Source organism: Garra rufa, chromosome 19 (genome assembly GCF_049309525.1).
Source record: "Garra rufa chromosome 19, GarRuf1.0, whole genome shotgun sequence".
NCBI classification, from domain to species: domain Eukaryota; kingdom Metazoa; phylum Chordata; class Actinopteri; order Cypriniformes; family Cyprinidae; genus Garra; species Garra rufa.
Genome location: NC_133379.1, coordinates 34181684 through 34204063, shown reverse-complemented (window position 1 = coordinate 34204063; position 22380 = coordinate 34181684). Strand labels below are relative to the sequence as shown.

Below are 22380 nucleotides of genomic sequence, written 5' to 3'. Positions count from 1 at the left end.
ATTTTTGTGATCTAAAGCTGAATTTTCAGCATCATTACTTCAGTATTCAGTGTCACATGATCCTTTAGAAATTGATCTAATATATTGATTTATTATCAATGTTGGAAACAGTTGTGCTGCTTAATATTTTTTTTGGAACCTTTGATAATTTTTTCAGGATTCTTTGATTAATAAAAATTAAAAAAGAACAGCATTTATTCAAAATAGAAATATTTTCTAACAATATAAGTCTTTACTGTCACTTTTTGTCAATTTACCACGTCCTTGGTAAATAATTAGTTAATCAATTAATTGAATCGATTAATTAATTAGTTATTATAATAGATATTATTACTGCTGTGTGTTTAGTTGTTTAATTATTAATAAAAAATTATAATTTTATTATTATGATTTAATGTATTATGATTATTAATAATAGGCAAAAATGCAAACATCCAAAAATAGCTAATAGGCAAAAGTCTGTAATAAAGAATAATAAAATAATCAATTATTAATAGTACTACTGTTTCCTAATTATTTTTTCAAAACTGTATTTATTTATAATTTAATAATATTAATTGAATTGTTATTATTATTATTATTATAAGTTGCAATATTTCAAATAGCTTAGACAGGCAGAATTCTAGAAAAATAGCTTATAATAATACAATTATTATTGTAACTAATTTTTAATTGTTTTCAAATTATTTATACTAATTAATACTTTTTTTAAACACATTTTCATGTTTTTATATACAATATGTATGCATCTAACAATATTGTATTAGTGGTTGAAAGTAAATATTGTCCAATGAATGTTGCATGTATTTAGTTTGACTTTAGTGCAGTGACCAAATAAAAGACTATTTTATTTTTAGAAAATTTTAGTAATTTAATAGAATTTTAGTATTGTCTCTGTAATATTTATTCATTTTTTTATATTTTTTGCATTTTATATATTATATCCAAAATATTTGAAATTATTTGAAATACTTTAAGTAAAATAGCGTTGTGTGCTTACAACTTAATGTTTTCCAGCACTGTCATTAGTTTCTATGTTCAGATGCCATTGTAATTTTTGTATATTTTGTATGTTATACCTGTCCTGTTCTCTTTTTGCCAGTTGCATGCGTCTTTTTTCCTTTTCGATTTCTTCACTTCCCTTTTCTTGTATTGTCTTTTGTCCCCTTCATTTTTTTTCTAATCATGGTATCCTTTCCTTTCCACTCTTTTATTTCTGTCTTGCCCCTTCTGTCTCACTCCTCTCCTCATCTTCATACTGCTTGTGACCTGCTGTGGTCCCACTAACCCAAAGCTTCCTGAATTCTTGGTCACCCAGCGACACGCCTCTCTCCTCCCTGGAGCCCTGTGATGTCCCCCAGCTGGACGTATCCCGCTGCCGTGGTCTCAAGCCATCCGTTTTGTTCGACCTCATCCTGATGACCGGCATCTTGGAAGAGCAGGAGCCTTCCTCCGGATCACCTGAAGCATCCGGTTTGCCACGGAATCGAATCAGCTCAGAAAGCGGCCCGCGTAGCGAGCTGGAGAGACGTCTGGACGAGGACATCGCTCGTATCATGATGGACGAAGAGGGAATGAGCTGTACGGTGGATGAGGACAGAAATAAATTGGAAGAAAGGAGAGATGAGAACCAAGATGACACATTCAGATCCCTCATACAATCAAACGAGGAGCGTGCTGGCGCCCCCTGTCCACCAATACTCTCATCACAACCCAGGGTGGACTTTTTTGCTTTGGAACTGCGCGCAGTCCGCATTTCCTACCTCCTCTTGGGGGCGTTAAAATCTCTGGCTGTTATTCTGAACTGCGGGAAGTTCACAGATCTTCTCCTGGTTCCCAAATCAGATGTAGGGGTCAATGTAACGAGCCCTGACCCAGCGAGGACCTCTGCTGTTGGGGAGGAGAATGCTGAGCTGCGCTCTGTGCTGCAGTTTGTGGTGCGGAGCATGGTGAAGTGGGCTGTCAGACCTTGTCCCATCAAACAGGCCATGGCTTTGTCAGATCTCGAGAGAGCCCAGATCATCATCTTCAAAGGAGTGTTGAGCCGACTGCATGAGGATGGAAGCAAAGAACACAAAGGTTTGGAGCTTTTGCAACAATATGGTTTACTACCTTTACTGTTGAGAAATAATAATTAAACTGTTAACTTGACTTGTAATTGTAGTAGTAGTAATAGTAATAATAATTAATAATAATGTTTATTTAATTGTTTATAATGATTTAATAATTAATGTTGTTTAATTTAAATTTATTTACAATTTAATAATTATAATATAAAGATTTAATGTATTATGATTATTATTAATAGGCAAAAAAGCAAAGGAAAAAAAACCAGTAGGCGGAAGTCTGTAAAAATAGCTAATAATAAAAAAATAATTAATATTACTACTGTTTTTTATTTGTTTGTTTATAATTTAATAACATTAATTTAATAATTTTAATATAATAATTAAATATAAAAAACAGAGGCAAATTTCAGTAAAAATAATACACAAAATATACAAAAAAAATAAGTTTTTAATTACTTGATTATTAATATAATTTCATAATTTACTTATTTTAATACAATGATGTAATTTAATAATAATAATTAATAATAATAATAATAATAATAATAGAAGTAGTAATATTTCATATTGCTTAAAAAGGCAAAAAAGTCTGGAAAAAGAGATAATAATAAAATTAACCAATTATTATTAATAATACTACTGTTTTTAAATAATTTATTTATAATTTAATAACATTCATTTAATATTTTTAATATAATAATTAAATAAAAACAAAGGCAAAGGTCAGTAAAAGTTATACACAAAATATACAACAATAATACGTTTTTTTAAATACTAAATTATAATATAATTGACTCATTCATTATTAATAAAAATAGTAGAAGTAGTAATATTTCATATTTTTCATAGCTTAAAAAGGCAAAAGTCTGGAAAAATAGCTAATAGTAAATTATTATTACTCATCTTTATTAGTTTTTTTATTTATTAATATAATTTAATAAAATATAAAAAAATGCAAACATCTGTATTTCATTTTATTACCTTAACTTATTTATTTTATTATAATGTATTCATTATAATGTAATCATTAACATCTCTAGTATTAAATAATAAAACAAATATATCAAAATATTTTTTTATATACAAGTTTAATGCATCTAACAATATTTTTTAGTGGTTGAAAGTAAATTTTGTCCAATTAATATTGCATTGATTTAGTTTGACTTTAGTGCAATGACCATATAAAACACAATTAAAAAGTAGTGTAAAAATAAAAATACACAAGATAAAAATCATCATCAATTAATTAATTTAATTACTTATTAATTCCTATATTTAATCATTTAATTTAGTAACTTTAATATAATAATAGTAGTAATAGTGGTATTTCATATTGCCTATAAAGCTACTACTACTAATAATATTATTAACATGTAAGTTTTTAACCTAATATTTGTTCTGATGTGTCTGTGTGCACAGATTCCGGAGGTCACTCGTCCTCTCAGCCCGTCTCCAAATCCTCCAGTTCAGTCTCGCTTTACAGCAACGGCTCCGAAGGCACCGCCGTCTTCGGCCAATCAGCTTCACCCTCCACCAATGACCTCACAGCCTCGCTCCTCACTGCCCTGCAGGCTGACGGCCTGGAGAACTTTAACCCTTTTTTGCCCATCAACCTGCTACAGTGAGTTTCTTTTTCATCCAAGCCCAATTATTATGACCATTTGTGTATTTTAAAGGAACCTATGACTTAGTAAAGTAATTATAATGTACTATGAAGTAATGCCAATTTATTGTAGCATCTGAACAGTTGAAAGAAAGGGACATGAGACAGGGTTTCAGACTCTCTTAAAAACACACACACACACACACACACACACACACAGAGTAAACAGAGTAAACGTTTTGATGTCTGGATGTTCTCCAGATCGCCGTCAAGTGAGACACACACTCACACACAGGTTACTGAGAGTGTGAGTGAGAATACAGGTGAGTGTGTGAGTTGTAACCTCATAAACACATGCTCCTTTTAACCTCGAGCGTCTGAGCATGGCTTAATGACACGAGGGTGATTAACACCTCGTTATAACACGCGCTCAAGCTGAAGGTTTGCTCTAGAGCAGGTGCTAGCGGTTCTTCTGTGTCTGTGTGTGCATGTGTGTGTGGCTGGGCTCCTCTAGGCGGATGGTGCTGGCGCGTTTTCCCACGTTGGCAGGTCTCGTCCACAGTCCGGTTCTGCCCCCCGGGCTCAGCCTGACGAGCTCAGCGTCCTGCGAGGGCTTCACTGAGCAGCAGACCAGCTTCCTAGAGCCCTGCGGACAGACCAGGACCCCCGTGGGTAAGACGTCCAGACAAGCTCTGGAATATGAGTAGCATGTGGCATCTATGTTACAGCGATTTATTTAATTTGTTTTTATTAACTGATGTTGAGATCGGTTTATGTAGGCAGAGCTTGAGAACCCTTTAACTTAACCCTGATGCCTGTGCATGTTTTACACTTGAGTCTTGCTTTTGAAGGATTTTTTTGGTTTGTCACGTACTGTACTCACTAACTGCTACAAAAAAAAAAAGTTAGCTTTTTTTGTGCATCTTTACACCTTTATTGAATGGCACCTTGAATCACACAATGAATTACTTCTATAAATATATTTATATTTTTTATGCACTGGGGTCTAAAAGTCTGAGACCAGGAGTGGAAAATATTGTTATTATAATTATTATTATTAATTAATTATATTTTTATATTATACTTAATATAATTAATTGTATTACTAGTGTAATATCTGTATGAAAGATCTTTTTTTTTTCTTCTAAAATTAATAAATAACATTTTATACAAATAAATAAAATTGAATATAAAATAATTTTTATTAGTGACTTTTATAAATAGTATCCTAATTATTAATGTATAATTTTCTGAATAGTTTTAATTGTGTTTGTATTAAATTTTATACTAAATAATTTAATGTAATTAAAAAAGATTCCTGATTTTCAAAGTAGTTTCAGATAATAAACTTCATTTAAAATGAAATAACCAAATAAATAATAATAATAATAATAATAATAATGCATATAAAATTGTTTTATTTAACAAAAGGAAATTAAATTTATAGTCATTGAATTTTTTTTATATAACACTTAATATATTTAATTATATTATCAGTGTATCAATCTATGAGAAAGGCAAATTAAAATTGGTTAAAATTAATAAATAAAAATTAATCAAATTAAAGTAATATGTAATTAATTTAAATTAATTACTTTTCAGAATGTCTTAGTTTATTTTCTTTTTTTATATCACAAATTTAATTATTGACTTAAATTTGATCCTATCCTAATTTAGTTTACATTAAATTGTATATTAAATAAATCCATGTAATTAAAAAAAGATTCCAGTTTTTCAAAGTGGCCTCAGACAATAAACTTAATTAAAAAATAATAATCATAATATATATAAATGTATAATTATCTAAAATAAGGAATTTGTAGTACATGTATTTTATGTTTTATGTCTTTATATTATACTTAATATATTTAATGATATTAACAGTGTATTAATCTGTGTGAAAAAGGTACATTTGAAATTTGTTACAATTAAGAAATAAAAATGAATACAATTAAAATACAATTTCAAAATATCTCACAAATTTGATTATTGACTATATATTATACTGTTTGTAATTTGTTTTTTTCTGAATAGTTTTATTTATATTAAATCATTTTATGTAAATAAATTTTTTTACTCATTTTCAAAGTGACCTATCTTTTCCTGTCATCAGTCAGCCCAGTCCAGACACATTCTGATATATCACTAAATATTTTCATTTCTGTCCTTCAGAACAGCCCCAAATGTTTGTCCCAGTGCGCTTGCTTGAAATGGGCTTCTCAATGAGACACATCTACAGGGCCATGGAGGCAGCAGGTACCAGCGAGTGCTTGCAACATCTAGCCAGACTCATTCCTACCTGCTAAAGGAGGAGACAATCATGTTACAATGCTTTATTAAGAAAAGATTAAGAAACCAATGACAGCGGTGCAGTTATTCACAACTAAAAAAGTTGGATAATTATGTTGAGTCTTTTACTTTTTTTAGCTATTTATTTTTGACTGCTGATGATGCTGTTATTGCAGTAGATACACTCATTACACTTCCCCTATGAGATCCTGCTTCAATTCACCCCTCACTGTTCTTCCCCACTGTAACACTCAGAAAATATTAGTGGAGCACCGCATGAAATCCATTTTTGTGTTATGAATGCTCTGTTCACAGTTCAACGAAATTTCAGCTCATTTATATAAATGTGTAATTCTTTTTATTACATATTTATATTTTCTTTAACATAATAGTTATACAAAAATAACATTTTTTATATATAGTTAGCAAAGCCAACTTTTAAAATCAGCCAATTCTTTAAACTCAGAATTCTGACTTTTTTTCTTTCAAGCCCGAGTTTACATCTTGCAGTTCTGCATTTCTCTTGCAAAACTCTGAATTTTTTCCATCAGAATTCTGTTTATATCTCATTTATGTTGCGCAAATCAGATTTTTTGTTCTCTCACAATTCGATTTACATCTAGCAATTTTACATTTCTGTCGCACAATTCAGATTTTTTTTTTTTTAGAGTTTACATTTTGCAATTCTATATTTTTGTTGCACAATTCAGATTTTTTCCCTCAGAATTTTACATTTACATCTCGGAATTCTGTATTTCTATCTCGCAATTCAGATTTTTTTCCTCAGAATTCTACATTTACATCCCGCAATTCTGTATTTCTGTTGTGCAATTACTTCTGAATTCCGCTTACATCCCACAGTTTTTGTCCTTAGAATTCTGTTTAAATCTCGAAATTCTGTATTTGTCACACAATTTCAGATTTTTGCCCACTCTGAATTTACATCTCACAGTTCTGTTTTTTGTTTCTGCCACAGAATAAAAAATGCAATTGCGACTTGTAAAAATAAAAATAAAAATCTCAAAATTCATACTTTTTTATCGCAATTGCAAGTTTCCAACTTTTTCTTGAAATTTAGTTTATTTTGCAACACTTTACATTTTGCAATTCTGACTTTGTCTTTGTCTTGACTTTGAAAAAAAGATAGAATTGTGAAATATAAACAGAATTATGAGGAAAAAAGTCTAAGAGAGATGAATTAGTAGAGACACTTTATATTTATATATTTATATAGACCAACTGGTTTTTAAGATCACTACAAATTTTAATTCAGTGTGTCTAAACATTTTTTGAGTATTCTCCCTGACCTGTTTGTGACCTCACTCAGGGGTCACTGGTGAGGTGGACTCACGCACAATTGAAGTGCTGGCAAGCTGGATGCTGGAACATCCCATCACAGACGAGCAGCAGGCAGTAGAGGGTTCATCTGCAGGGGGCGCCACTGATACACCCTCATCTGAGGGGCCAGAGACAGTCCAGTGCCCTGAGTCTCCAGCTCCTCTCACCCTACAGGAGAGCAGAGAACCCAACGAGAGGTGAATTCACACATACACTAAATCCTAATCAGTGATAGTGATCTTTTGCATATTAATTTGAGCCATAACAAATCTTATGTGTATTCCTAATGTGTTTTCCAGTCTGTTGGCAGGTTTGGACTTGGTAGAGAGAGAGAACTTCTTAGATGTTCACCTCACCAGGAACAGACCTCCACCTGCACGGAGGCAGCGGTCTGGAGTAAGTCAGAGAACGTCCTTCAGGAGAGCAGGTCAGAATTGCAAATAATACCATTCAAAAGTTTGGTTTTTATTTAGCATGGGTGAGTTTGCTCACCTATCTGGTTTGTTTTAGACTCCCCATCACCCAGCCCCATCCCATCGCTGTACAGACAGGACATGGGAGTGGCAGAGTGGCCGGAGCGGGCCGAAACGCATCCGTTTGCTGCTGAAGATGACTCAGAGCTGGGCTACATGGATGATCCGTACCAGGAAGAACCGTATGAGGAGCTTTTCACTCCAGAGTTCATCACCTCTGAGAGAGACACACTGTGGATGGTGGAGGTACTGGAGACTCTGTCTGTCTGTCTGTCTGTCTGTCTGTCTATTGTTTTATCTGTTGCTCTTTCTATCATTTTATCTAGCGTTCTACCTATAGTTCTCTCATTTCCTATCGTAGAATGATATCTATCTATCGTTCTATCAATCTTTATATCTATCTATCTATCTATCTATCTATCTATCTATCTATCTATCTATCTATCTATCTATCTATCTATCTATCTGTCTATCTGTCTGTCTGTCTGTCTGTCTGTCTGTCTGTCTGTCTGTCTGTCTGCCTGTCTATCTGTCTGTCTGTCTGTCTGTCGTTCTGTCGTTCTGTCTGTCTGTCGTTCTGTCTGTCTGTCTGTCGTTCTATCTATCTGTCTATCTGTCTGTCTGTCTGTCTGTCTGTCTATCTATCTAGATCTATCTATCTATCTGTCTGTGTGTCTGTCTGTCTGTCTGTCTGTCTGTCTGTCTGTCGTTCTATCTATCTATCTATCTATCTATCTATCTATCTATCTATCTATCTATCTATCTATCTATCTGTCTGTCTGTCTGTCTGTCTGTCTGTCTGTCTGTCTGTCTGTCTGTCTGTCTAGTTCTATCTATCGTTCTATAGTTTTATCTATCTTTAGTTTGTTCTTTTCTTTGTTCGTTCATTCTTTAATTCGTTCTTTAGTTAGTTGGTTCGTTCTTTAATTCGTCCTTTAGTTCGCTCATTTGTTCTTTAGTTAGTTTGTTTGTTCTTTAGTTTGTTAGTTCGTTCTATCTATCGTTCGTTCTATCTATTGTTATATACCAACCTATCGTTCTATAGTTCTGTCGTTCTATAGTTCTATTGTTCGTTCGTGCTTTAGTTCATTTATTTGTTCTTTAGTTTGTTCGTTCGTTCGTTCTATCTTTATATCTATCTATCTACCAACCTATCTATCATTCTATCGTTCTATAGTTCTGTCTATCATTCTATAGTTATATCTATTGATTGTTCTATCATTCTGTCTATCATTATTTCTATCATTCTTTTTGCCTTTCGTTTAGGGCTGGGCAATATATCGAACGATATTGTGAGGCGCGTTTAGTCAATGAAGCCGGTGCTTTGATTAGTAGTAAATCTCCATCACGTGCGTTCCGCTCAGGTTCCGCTGGAGCGGCAATTAATACACAGAGACGTAAATCTCTGACAAGCTACGCCATATCGAGCTAAATATTAAGCTCGATATGGCGTAGCTTGTCAGAGATTTACGTCTCTGTGTATTAATTGCCGCTCCAGCGGAACCTGAGCGGAACGCACGTGATGGAGATTTACTACTAATCAAAGCACCGGCTTCATTGACTAAACGCACCTCACAATATCGTTCGATATATTGCCCAGCCCTACTTTCGTTCTATTTGTTCTGTCATTCTATCTGCCTCTCTATTTGTTCTATCTATTGTTCTGTTATTCCTTCTATTTGTCATTCTGCCGTTTGTTGTGCCTCTCTGTGCCTTATATTTTTCTATCATTCTGTTATTCGTTCTATATTTCTATTCTGTCATTAGTTCTATCGTATTCTGTTATCAATCATTTTGTCATTATTTCTATCATTTATTGATTTGTATATCTATCCTACTGCCTTTGTTTTTTCGTCTTGTTTATCGTTTATTTTATCATTCTGAACACTGTTGTTTTTGTCATTCCGTCTGTTTTTCTTGTAATATTATTTGTCCATTTATAAATGTATTTTTCATTTCTGTATCTCAGTGTTGAGTGAACAAGTTTTTTTTTTTTGTCTCAGGGCAGAGAAGATCACCCAGACCCCCATGAGATGGTGGAGTGTGAGCTGTGTAACACTCTCACCCTGCAGTTCAACAACCACATGAAGCGTCATCACCCGGGCTGCGGTCAGAGCGCCGGCCGCCGTGGTTATCGCAGCAACGGGGCCTACGTGGACGGCTGGTTCGGTGGCGAATGCGGATCTGGCAGCCCATACTACCTCCTGTGCACTGTGTGCAGGGAAAAGTACCTGGCCTCCAATCTGGGGCTTATGAGCTCCAAACAGGACAGGTGAAGATAAGAAACAATGAACATGATGTAGCTATTGACCCATTGACCTTTGCTATATAACAACCCATATACTGTTTTTTCAGGGGAAGAGGCTTGGCATCTGATCTAATTGGTCAATTAGATGGTACATCAGAAGGTATTTATGCAAAGTTTGAAATAAAAATCATTGTGCAGTTTATTAACTCAATAAAGTGTAATGATTTAAATGTGTGTGTGTATTAGATGAATGGGATATAGGTAACCAGGAAGACTCAGATTCAGACCGGCTTACAGGTTTGGAGGACTTTGGGATTCTTCTGAGGCCTTTAGGTTTGAGTGAGAAGAAGCCTGTGCCGGATCCAATCCCCTTCACTGAACACGACCCACTCGGAGCCATCGTCAGTGGTTCGGTCAGTGGCGACAATAACCTTCTTTACAAAGGTAATCATTTAGTTTCATATTCAGTGGCAGTGTTCAGAGCTGCCTGTACTTTTTCCTACAAGAAATCTCAGTGAAATGCAGCACGTTGTTGTTTGTTTCTGTGTGTAGGTGTTGTCAGCACTGAGCTGAAGAGCTCCTCGGTTCCTTTGAGTCTCGGGGAGCAGGCAGCATCCCTGCGGGAGCCCCAGGAGAGACTGTTGGCTCTAAGGAGAGTCACCTCCACTGCTCAGATCCTGCTGGCCTACAGTATGGTGATGAGAGCTCTCTCACAGACCTCCACCAGGTAACAACCACTCATTCCTGACTTCCCTCTGCACAAAATCTATCATCTGCCATATCGAATCTGACACTTCATGCTGTGATAGATCCATCAGTGTCTGACTGACCTGCATGGAATCTGAGGCATGCAGAATTCAGTCATTCTCCCATCACCACCACACTCATTAGTCACAAATGTGTTACCCTTCTCTTGGCCATTCAGGTTTGACTGATTTGTTTATTCTTTTTGACACAATTTACTTTATTTAAATCCACTTCGCAAAATCTTTACAAATGAATCTTTACAAAATCTTTGCCAAATAATGAACTCCTTCACATAAATCTAGTATTTCTTTCTTATTTTGGGGTCCAAATTTTCAGAAGCCCAAAAAACTCAATAGGTATTCAGGGAATATTGAAAACGTCTCATTCTTTTTGGTAATATCCTTCACAATGAATCTGAAATGTGACAACAGCATAAAACTAATAAAACTTTCTTCCTCAAAAAAAAAAAAAACCCTCACAATCATTAAGAGAATACATAAAATTTTGCATTAAAATTTGCATTGGTTTTGTTTATTTATCTATTTATTTTATTAACTTTTCAAAATTCATTCCACATTTTTTAGCACACAAATCTAAAAATTATAAAAAATGAATAAATTAATTAAAAGATATAATTTTATCATCCCAACAATAAAACAAAATCATTTGAACACAAAATCAGTCAGAACAAACTGATATAACAGAATATTTTCAAAATATTACAGAATATTGAAAATGTATAATTTCATATCAAACATATTATCAAATAACAAAATGTAAATAATTTTGTTGGGAAAAAGTCCATTATTTTGCATTTTATATATAGAATATTACAGAATATTATTTGAATATTACAGAATATTGAATATTTATCATCAAACATATCATCCAATAAATATCAAATCATTTTGTGGAGAAAAAGTCAATACTTTTGGATTTTATATCTTAAATATTACAGAATATTATTTGAATATTACAGAATATTGAAAATGTATAATCAAACTTACCTTAAAATAACAAAATGTAAATCATTTTGTAGAGAAAAAGTAAATTTTTTCATTTTACATAAATAATATTACAGAATATTATTGAAAATTACATATTTATCAAACATATCATCAAATAACAAAATCCTTTTGTTCAGAAAAAGTCAATTATTTTTTAATTGACTTTTTTATTGTACATTTTGAATAGTACAAAATATTGTATGATATTTATCATCAAACTTCTCATCAAATAACAAAATTTAAATCATTTTGTGGGGAAAAAGTTAATTATTTTTCATTTTATTTATAGAATATTAAATATTTTTCATCAAACTTCTCATCAAATAAAAAATGTAAGTTATTTTGTGGAGAAAAAGTAATTTTTTTTTATTTTGCATATAGAATATTACAGAATATTATTAGAATATTACAGAATATTATAGAATATTGAAAATTTAATATCAAACTTATCATCAAATAAAATTTTAATCATTTTGTGGGGAAAAAGCGCATTTTTTAATTTTACATATAGAATATTACAGAATATTATAGAATATTGCAGAATATTATAGAATATTTAGTATTTGTAATTAAACTTATCATCAAATGACTTTAAATCATTTCATGGGAAAAATCTTTGTATTTTAAAGTTTTTTTTCCTCACAAAAAAATGTATTGCTCTTATGATCTGACTAATTTTGTGTTCAAATGATTTTATTTGTTCAAAAACTTTATAAAACTTTAAACTGAATATTGAACATTTGTCATCAAACAATGTGATGCGAATAATTTTGTGGGAAAAGGTCTATTTTGTATTTATACGTCAATTATAAGTTTTAATATTTAATTATCATTTATTATAAAATCAATACTTAACATGGTACAGAATAAGGAGGTATTAATAAAGGAGATAAAATTTTTACCCATTTATTTTTTTCTTTGTAATTTTTAATCAAGTTTATAGCTTGATTTCTGAACAACAGATTTCTTTCTGGTGGCTTATGGCACACTTCTGCAGTCATTTAGTCAGTTTAAATCCCCCCTCTTTTTTTTAAATCAGCTGCAAGTGCTACATGTTTTTTAATAATTCCTATCGAATGTACATATATACACATCATGTATGTTACTGTACAGTGTGATGTACATTTTGAACTGTCTCTGAAAACTCTCTCTGTCACTGTGTGTTTAAGTAGTTCAATGTGTAATCAGTCCAATGGTCTGGAGGCTCTGGGTCTGGCTGACATCCGTATCCTGGTGCGGCTGATGTGTCTGGCAGCGGGTGGGCGTGTCCACACAGGCATGGACCAGCAGGGAGTGGGACGTGGCTCTGTGAGTGATCGCACAGGCTCCGCCTTCTTGTCCTTTCTCAGCTCAGCCATCGGCAGTTTAGTGTCTCACAGTCCTGCCGCCTACAGGGAGTTAGTGGACATCTGTACTCAGGTACTCTCTCTTTCTCTCTCTCTCTCTCTCTCTCTCTCTCTCTCTCTCTCCTCCTTCCCGACTGTCTTTCTTGTCTCCTCCGCTAATGTTTCTCACCTCATTATCCTTGCTATGCTCTTCATCATTCTCTCCTTTCAGCTCATTTAATCATCCTGTCTTCCGCCTAATCATGCTGTCTCACCTGCATGTCCTTCCTCTCAGGATCTTATGGCAGCAGCTACAGGGATGAACATCAGTGCTATCACCGATCCGCAGCAGAGGATGAGGCAAAGCTCCGCCCTCAAGGGGGCGCTGCAGGAGCCGAGAGAACTGACCCCACCCACCTTCCTAGTCACACAAAGTCTGGTGTCCCTCCTGACAGAGGAAGGCGTCCGATACCGTTATAATGTGGAAAGAAGTGATTCCACTGAATCAAAGGGTAAAAAAAAAAAAATCTGAAAAATATTTAGGAAGCACCTCCTGACATTAAGTTAGCAATATATATCATTATTAATATATTAAATAAATTACTTTTATATTAATGCATTAATAAAATTAATATATTAATAAAATTGAATTTGAATTTTTTACAATTATTTGTTTACATTTTATTATTACATTTATGTTTTTTTTCCTTAATCAGCTTTTTTTTTTATATAAATCCCCGTCATGGAAATACTTCAAGTATCAGGATTTTTTTTATTTATTCATTTGTATTTTACATTTTTATTATTACATTTTAAGTTAATATTTCAGTCATTTAACACTTTTGCAAATTCATGGTTCCTTTTCGTTTAATGGTCACATGACGACAATTGGTAAGATATAAAAAGATTTAAAAAATCTTAATATTTTACATAAATGGAAATCCTGTAAGTATCAGCATTTTTATTTATTTATTTAAATTTTATAATTGTATTATTTAATTATTTATCAATTTTTAACTTCTAACTTTTCATAAATCTTACTGTCATGGACATCCTGTAATCCTGTTTTATTAAAATTAAAATAAAATGTGAATGACTGGAAAACATGGAAAAGACATGGGCAGTGGTCAAAAGTTTTGGAAATCCTACCGGTTTTTATTGTAGTCAAGCACTTAGGCATACCCATATGATAAGATAGGATAAGATAAAAGATTAAGATAAAATATGAATGACTGCAAAAGACATGGACTGTGGTTCTAGTGACTCACTTAGTCACTAGAACCCATATATAATTTTTAATGATTTGGTTAATGATTTGGAATTAATAAACCCTAATTAACTCCACATGTCATTGGACAGAAGGAGCAAGCCCTCCACCCTCAGGTCCCCCTCTGTCTCAAGCGGGGACGCGGGTCGGGCCGCTGGAGCTGGCTAATGCACTCGCTGCCTGTGCCCTGTCAGCCCGGCTGACCAGCAGGCACCGACAGTGGGCGGCACAACAGCTGGTCCAGGCCCTGGCGGTCTTTGAGAAAGACAACAGCGCCAGACCCCAGACCTACAGCGACATGGCTGGAGATCTGCGCAAGTGTCCTATCAAGAAGCTGGAAGGACATCAGAACAGGGTAAAGAGGATGTAGATCCTGCAAGTATGTATATAATTATAAACATTCAAGCCTGTAATTATTCATACTCCTGGCAAATTCTGACTTAAAGTTACTTTTATTTAACCAACAAGTTTTTTTTGATCGGAAATGACACAGGCTTCTCCCAAAAGATAAGAAGACGATGTACAAGACGCATCATTGAGGGAAAAAAAAATCACAGCTTTTATTTACATTTGAGCAAAAAGTGGCATGTCCAAAATTATTCAAACCCTTTGCAAACTGTCACAGTCTATGGGAAAATCCAAAGTTCTATACCATTCCAAATAGTCCAAGCTGTTCTAAATCATGCTAATTACCCTGATTCATTGGGAACAGCTGTTTTAATCAACTCAACAGGTGAAAAACAGAAGCTCTCTGCTGTTGGTTAAGACAAAGGAGCTCACTGAGGACCTGCGGCTGCGCATTGTCAGTCAGGAAAGGGCTATAAGACTATAAGACTTCCTATAAGAATTATAGGAAGCATTTGATTGCTGTAATAGACAATAAAGGCTTTTCTATTGATTATTGAGAAGGGTATGAATAATTTTGGACATGCCACTTTTTGTTCAAATGTAAAAAAAAGATGAGTAATAATTTTTCCACAATGATGTCTCTTGTACATTGTCTTATTATCTTCTGGGAGACATCTGTGTCATTTCTAATTTAAAAAAAAAAAAAACTTTAAGTCAGAATTTGCCAGGGGTATGAATAATTTCGGGCTTGACTGTATGTTTTGTCTTGTTTCTGATTGGCTGTTGTGTTTGTAGGTAAGCAGCTGCAGCTGGAATACAGAACAAGGTCTGTTGGCCACCGGCTCACAGGACGGGACTGTTCGACTGTGGGCCGTCACGCCAAACACAGCAGAACTGCAGTACACACACACCTGCAGCGTCAGGTGAGACTGCTTGTTTTCCGTTGCTGTGATTAGGAAAGGAGAAATCTAAATGTTTCATAGGTCTGATGGGAAATTATTTTTCTGTTGAATGAGATTGAAATGGATGTTTTGGTTGCTGACGGTTGTGTGTTTGTGTGTGGTCTCTGCAGTGAGGATGCTCAGAGCTCAGACGGTACAATGGGATCTCATCTGCTATCTGCCGTATCGTGGAGCGCAGGGGGAACTCTACTGGCCGCCTTCCAGAACAAACTCATCAACATCTGGATTGTCAATGGTCAGACCAGCATCCCGCTGTCACATTTGCACACACAGACACACAGCACTACTGCTGCTTAGTCTTATATGTAATCAAATGGGTATACAGTAATTTAGAATTGATTATAAGAGCAAGTTAACATAAAGACAATATGAATGCAATATTATCTGTATTTACTTATTTTAATTTTTTTTTTTTGTATTATGTATACAGTGTTATAGTATTTATTTATTTATTGATTTATATACTATATTTGTATAGTATTATAGCTTTTAAAAATATTTTTTATATTTTAAAATAAGCCTGTATTTTTATTTTCTGTTTTATGTTAAGTTTTAATTTAGTAATTTTATGACATAATAAATAGAATTATTATATTAAAAAAATATATAATATTTGTAAAATATATTTTTTAAATATTTAAATTAATTTATAAAATATAATCTTTATAATATTTAAATAAAATTATTTACTTATTTATAGTAAGATATAAAATATTAATACAATTTATTTATATTTAACTGTTTACATTGTATTTAAAAAATGTGTACGTCTTTTTATAAATTCCACTGTCATGGAAATCCTGAAATTAGGATATTTTATTTATTTATTTTAATTTTACATTTATTAAATTTTTTGTTAAAATGTCAATCATTTAGAAACACGTGCAAATTCAATAATGGTCACATGACAATAATTATAGTAAAATATAATACAATTATAAAAATAAATACATATTAATATTTTAGATGTCCCACTGTCATGGAAATCCTGTAAGTATCAGGATATTTTTTCAGGTTTTATTTTAAATGATTTTATGTGATTTTGTTAGGTTTTTTGTGATATCTATTTAGCTTTAATTTATAGTTGTCTCAGTGATCATTTAGTAATTTATTTGTAAATTTAAATTTACAGTTTTAATTTTAGTTTTTTTTTTATTGTTTCATCTAATATTTATTTATTTATTTAATTTTAGCTTCATTTCAGTTGCCAAAAAAGCATTTTTAATACTCTCAGGTTTAGTTTTAGGTAGCAATAAAGAAACTGAATGTAGTGTGGCTGGAGAAGAATAGTTCTAAAATATTTTTTTTAACAAAAAATATTAGTCTAAATATGAATTAACAGTATTTGACATGTTCTGGCAAAAATGTTATTATTGTCCATGCAAAAGGCACCTAAGTTTGTTCTAAGGGATGTTTTTCTCTCATTTTATCTTTATTAGTTTTTTTTTTTTTTTTGACTAATAATTGTATAGTCTAGGATTTACAATCTAGTCAAGTCTTGAAGGATAAAAACACATCCTGCAGTATATTATGTGCATAATATGTGAATATGTTCTGGACAAAATGTTTGTAGTATACGTGTTTGTCTTCTTTCCTGTAGGTACTCAGGCGCACATCGAGGCTCAGTCTTCCTGGGTCACGGCTCTCTCATGGGTCCAGACCTCCACTCCGTTCCTCAGTCAGGAGGCCTGCAGTCAGGTCAGCCCTCCTGAGAGCCTGCTGGTGGGCCGGTTGGATGGCTCCCTCTGCTGGCTGGAGGTCACAGATGACCTGAGAGTAGAGCGAACAGAGCTCACTCACTGCTACAGGAAAGAAGGTTGGTCTGGAAATGTGTGAAGATCTCTGTTTTAATGTGTGTTCATGAATTCCATGGTAAATGAACTTTAACTGTTTTTATTTTTAAGCACCTCAGTGTCTGGCCTGGTACAGTGTTGATAAACCCTTTGCCGTGGGCTATCCCGATGGCAAAATTCTCCTAGCAACAGCAGAGATCTATGAAAGTGACCCGCCCATTCTGCTAACAGCATTTCCTGTGAGTCCTCAAAACAAAGACAATCACTTCATTCATGGTTGGAAATAATAAAATAAAATAAAATAAAACAAAACAAAATATATATATATATATATATATATATATATATATATATATATATATAAATGGATAAATATAATTATTTTGCCATTTTTTATTTTATTTAATTCTGTTTTAATTGATCTCAGTAATAGTTTTAGTAATTTTAGTACTTTAAACTTATTTCAGTTAGTTGAGACATTTATAATTGTATTATTTTATATTTATTTATTTACATTTTTATTTATTTTATAAAAGAAATAAAATGATTTGTTATGAAGCATAAGTAACATATATAGTATATAAAATATTTCTTCAATTAGTTTTTTCAAATATTTTATTTTTCTAAACTAAAAAAGAAAAAATGCACAACATATAATAAATCAGTCTTATTTATACAATTGAAAAATGTGAAGAAATTTCTATTTCAAAGAAATACATTTATTTATATATATATATATATATATATATATATATATATATATATATATTACAACACTTCTAATTTAGGTTTTTTATTCATCTTTTCATTTATTTTATAAAATAAATCAAATAAAAAGTTTGTAAGTGTTATGAAGCATAAACAATATTTTATTTTTCTAAACTAAAGCACAAAAAACATCACAACAAAAAATTGGCTTGTTTATAGATTTTAATCAGTAATGTTTTTTAAATTGAAAAAATTATATAATGTTACAGAAAACAATAAATACATTTTTGCAAAAAAAAAATATTAAGCAGCACAACTCTTTTTCAACATTTGTATAATAATAATAATAGTCATAAAATGTTAATACTATAGTAATGATAAATAATAATTAATAATAATATATGATTTTGGTTTACAAATCAGCATATTAGAATGATTTCTGAAAAATCATGCAACACCAACGACTAAAGTAATGATGCTGAAAATTCAGCGTTACATCACAGGAATAAATTAAATTTTAATTTGTATATTAAAACTAAGAAAAAAATAATAATTTAAATTGCAGTAATATTTCACAATGTTACTAGTAGTTTTAGTCTATTTTTGACCAAACAAGTCTTGAAGAGTGTAAGAGACTCTCACCATCCACAAACTTTTAAACAGTAATGTATTTCTTTACAAAAATACGTTTTATTGGGACTTTTGGGAAACTTTTGAATGATGACTTGAACAGGCCAAATGAACCGAATCGATAAAATAAATTGGATTTCTTCACACACCTTCACACATACAGATTGGTATACGCTGTGTGAAACTGAACTCATAATTTCACACAAATAAACCCGTACTCGCTTTTATGTTCACAGGAGAGTGTGAGTGCACTGAGATGGGACCCTACCGGACATCTGATGCTGTCTGTCGGCCGCTCTGAGGTGGTGAAGATTTGGGGTCGTGCCAGCGGCGCGTGGGTCACCCTCCACTCTCTGTTCCACACGGGCACCGTCAACACGGCCGAGTGGTGCCCTCTGCCTGGGAGAGGCCCGGAGCCTCGTCTGATGATGGCAGTGTAAGTGTGCCATATGCTTAATAATCATTACAGCGATTTTCAGAACCAGGTGCCCACCTACTTTAATATTTAACAAATTGGTAGGGGTGTTTCTACTCACTTGACTCATTTCTTAAAGGGGATGCAAAATGGACTTTTACATGCTGTTTGCATATAAATGTGTCTAAGCAGTGTATGGACACAACCACCCTACAATGATAAAAATCCATTGTTTTTTTTAATCCCCAGAAAAACTAAACATGATTGGTTTTCTAAACAGTATGATGTCACGCTGTCCCATATTAGCATAATTTTAACCAAAGTATGTAACAAACATTTCATGAAGACCCTGAAGAACCATACCAACTTGTGGAAAATTAACACCCGATGTACCCTTTAAAATGGCAATGAAATGGAAGTAGCAACCAGTGTTATATTATAGAATCATTGAGATGCTATAGTTTAGGGTGATTTTTTTTTTTTTTTTAGAATTATATAAAAAAAAAAACTTTTTCTGTTTTCGTGGTAATTTTAGTTAAAATATTAGTAATTTTTTGCGTTATTGTCATTTTTATTGTCTTTTTAAATATATTTTTTTTATTTATTTCAGTTTTAGTTTTATTTATTTTAGTACATCAAGATTAGTACATCAACTAAATAAAAATAAGAAATGTTGCCTTAGAAACTAGCTGAAATAAAATAGCTGAAATAAGTGTTTTATATTTTATTTTGTTGATGTATATGTTTAGTACAAGTATATGTATTAAAGTTATGACATTTTGCACATTTTAATTGCACATTACAAGTATATATATATATATATATATATATATATATATATATATATATATATATATATATATATACATGAACATGAACATGAAAACAGCTGAGTAGAATGTTTTCAAGTTTCTTTGATGAATTGAAAGTTAGAACAGCATTTATCTGAAATAGAAATCTTTTGTAACATTATAAATGTCTTTTCCATCACTTTTGATCAATTTAAAGCATCCTTGCTAACTAAAAGTATTACTTTCTATCATTTCTTTCAAAAAAAAAAAAAAATACTCCAGTCTATTAAATAAGATAGTGTATAATTTTACAAAAGCTTTTTATTTCAGATAAATGCTGATCTTTGGATCTTCCTATTCATTAAACAAACCTTAAATATATTAACTGTTCCAAATATTAATTATTATTAATTGTTAATTAATAATTAATATTAAGGATCATATGACACTGAAGACTGGACTAATGATGCTAAAAATGTAGCTTTGATCACAAGATTAAATTGCATCTTAAAATATATTCAAATTGAAAACACTTATTTTAAATAGTAAAAATATTTCATGATATTAGTGTTTTCGCTGCACTTTAGGTCAAATAAATGCAGGCTTGGTGAGCAGAAGAGACTTCTTTAAAAAACATTAAAAGTCTTACTGTTCAAAAACGTTTGACTAGTAGTGTATATATAGGCATACATGTGTATTTATATACAATTTATATACATATAACAAAACTTATTTTGGATGTGATTAATCACAGCACTAAAAAAATATGCGTTTAAAATGATAAAGGTCATAGACAGTGGAAAATAGACAAAAATGTGTAAAATTAAATGACAACTTTGGAGGAAGAAGCATTGACGTTTTAAGTGAGAAGAATCAAACATAAGTGGACTATCATTACTTTTCACACCATTTACGTTAAGAATGGGTACAAGAAATCTCAGATGAGCTTTTGTGAGAGCTTTAAATGAGTACTTCATGAAGTATTTTTAGTATATGTAGACATTTAGCTGTATTATTAGAAGTCAAGGATGCACAGGTGTCTAATCCATCGTCCAAATGTTAAGATTTTCCTTTCTTTATCTCCTCAGTGGATGTCAAAATGGCCTCCTGTATGTGTGGACTCTTCCTCAAGGGGGCACTAATGTCTCGGTGCCTAATTTCCTCACACAGTCTACCAGCCAAGACAAGAACAGTGCCATCAAGGTCAGATTTTTTTGTAGATAATTTACTTGGAGTAATTTAAGCCTTCTTATTTATTACCTGCTTACCCTCACTTTTAATTCACTTTCCCCTTATTAGATCAATTGTCACTAAATGTCTTTTTTGGAGTTTGTTTGCAGAGTTTAACAAAGCTGTGTGTGGTTTGTGTTTTAGCGGAGCAATGCTAAATGTGTGTTCCGTCTGAGTGGACACATTACCGCGGTAAAGACCCTGTCGTTTTGTCCCAGTGGACTTGCGCTGGTGTCTGGAGGAATCGGAGGGGTGCTCAACATCTGGTCTCTCAGGGTGAGCCACATGCTTTGTATTAGTATTTCTTTTATTTGCTTTACAAAACTTCTGTTTTTAATTGTAAACACTCCCCTGTGTTCTAGGATGGTTCGATCCTGCAGACTGTGGTTACAGGATTGGGCTCTGTGGTTTGTGCCACCTGGGTACCACATGTAGGGGTGACCGCTTGTTCTGGAAGATCAAAGGTACAGAACACTTTTTCAGAATGAATTAATGTTTAATTAAAAACGGTGAAAGTAATGTTTAATTCTGTTTCTCCTATCTCAGGATGTTTTACTAATTCGCTGTACCCCAGACTGGATCTCTCAGAATCACGTTCTGGCCTCCTGTCGCTCCGTTCTACGCAGTCAGGGCATTCTGGGATTGAATCGTGCCCCCTGCATGGCCGTCTTTCTTGAGCGCCTTCCCACACTGCTTCAGGAGCAGTACAGCTATGAGAAGGTACAAACAGTTTCTCATCAAAACTGAGACTTATTGTCTATGCAATGAGCCAATAACTGATGAATATTATGTGTAAATCTATGCTATTTTGTAAAAAAACAAAAGAATAATGGTGACTCTGGACTACAAAACCAGTCATAAGGGTAAATTTTTTTAAAATTGAGATTTATACATCATCTGAAAGCTGAAAAAATAAGCTTTTCACTGATGTCCAAGATGCAACTATTTAAAAATCTGGAATCTGAGGGTGCAAAAAAATCTAAATATTGAAAAAAAATCGCATTTAAAGTTGTCTAAATGAAGATCTTAGCAATGCATATTACTAATCAAAAAATGAGTTTTCATACATTTATATATTTCATAGAACATGATCTCTACTTAATATCCTAATGATTTTTGGCATAAAGAAAAATCGAT

The 22380-nt window shown here is 32.6% G+C and overlaps 1 protein-coding gene across 1 annotated transcript in view; it reads left to right on the top strand.

Moving 5' to 3' along the window:
* Positions 1-22380, top strand: part of LOC141292069 (probable E3 ubiquitin-protein ligase HERC1) — a 105024-nt gene that overhangs the window by 42831 nt on the left and 39813 nt on the right. Inside the window, exons 30-52 of the mRNA XM_073824034.1 lie at positions 1295-2079; positions 3498-3690; positions 4187-4344; positions 5845-5928; positions 7289-7496; positions 7599-7726; positions 7810-8018; positions 9776-10044; positions 10128-10180; positions 10267-10464; positions 10573-10747; positions 12944-13193; positions 13395-13611; positions 14459-14721; positions 15510-15637; positions 15787-15911; positions 17277-17492; positions 17581-17708; positions 19044-19243; positions 21102-21216; positions 21388-21519; positions 21606-21707; positions 21790-21963. Of these exons, the coding sequence (XP_073680135.1) occupies positions 1295-2079; positions 3498-3690; positions 4187-4344; positions 5845-5928; positions 7289-7496; positions 7599-7726; positions 7810-8018; positions 9776-10044; positions 10128-10180; positions 10267-10464; positions 10573-10747; positions 12944-13193; positions 13395-13611; positions 14459-14721; positions 15510-15637; positions 15787-15911; positions 17277-17492; positions 17581-17708; positions 19044-19243; positions 21102-21216; positions 21388-21519; positions 21606-21707; positions 21790-21963 (4510 nt within the window). The remainder of the gene's footprint in view (positions 1-1294; positions 2080-3497; positions 3691-4186; positions 4345-5844; positions 5929-7288; positions 7497-7598; positions 7727-7809; positions 8019-9775; positions 10045-10127; positions 10181-10266; positions 10465-10572; positions 10748-12943; positions 13194-13394; positions 13612-14458; positions 14722-15509; positions 15638-15786; positions 15912-17276; positions 17493-17580; positions 17709-19043; positions 19244-21101; positions 21217-21387; positions 21520-21605; positions 21708-21789; positions 21964-22380) is intronic.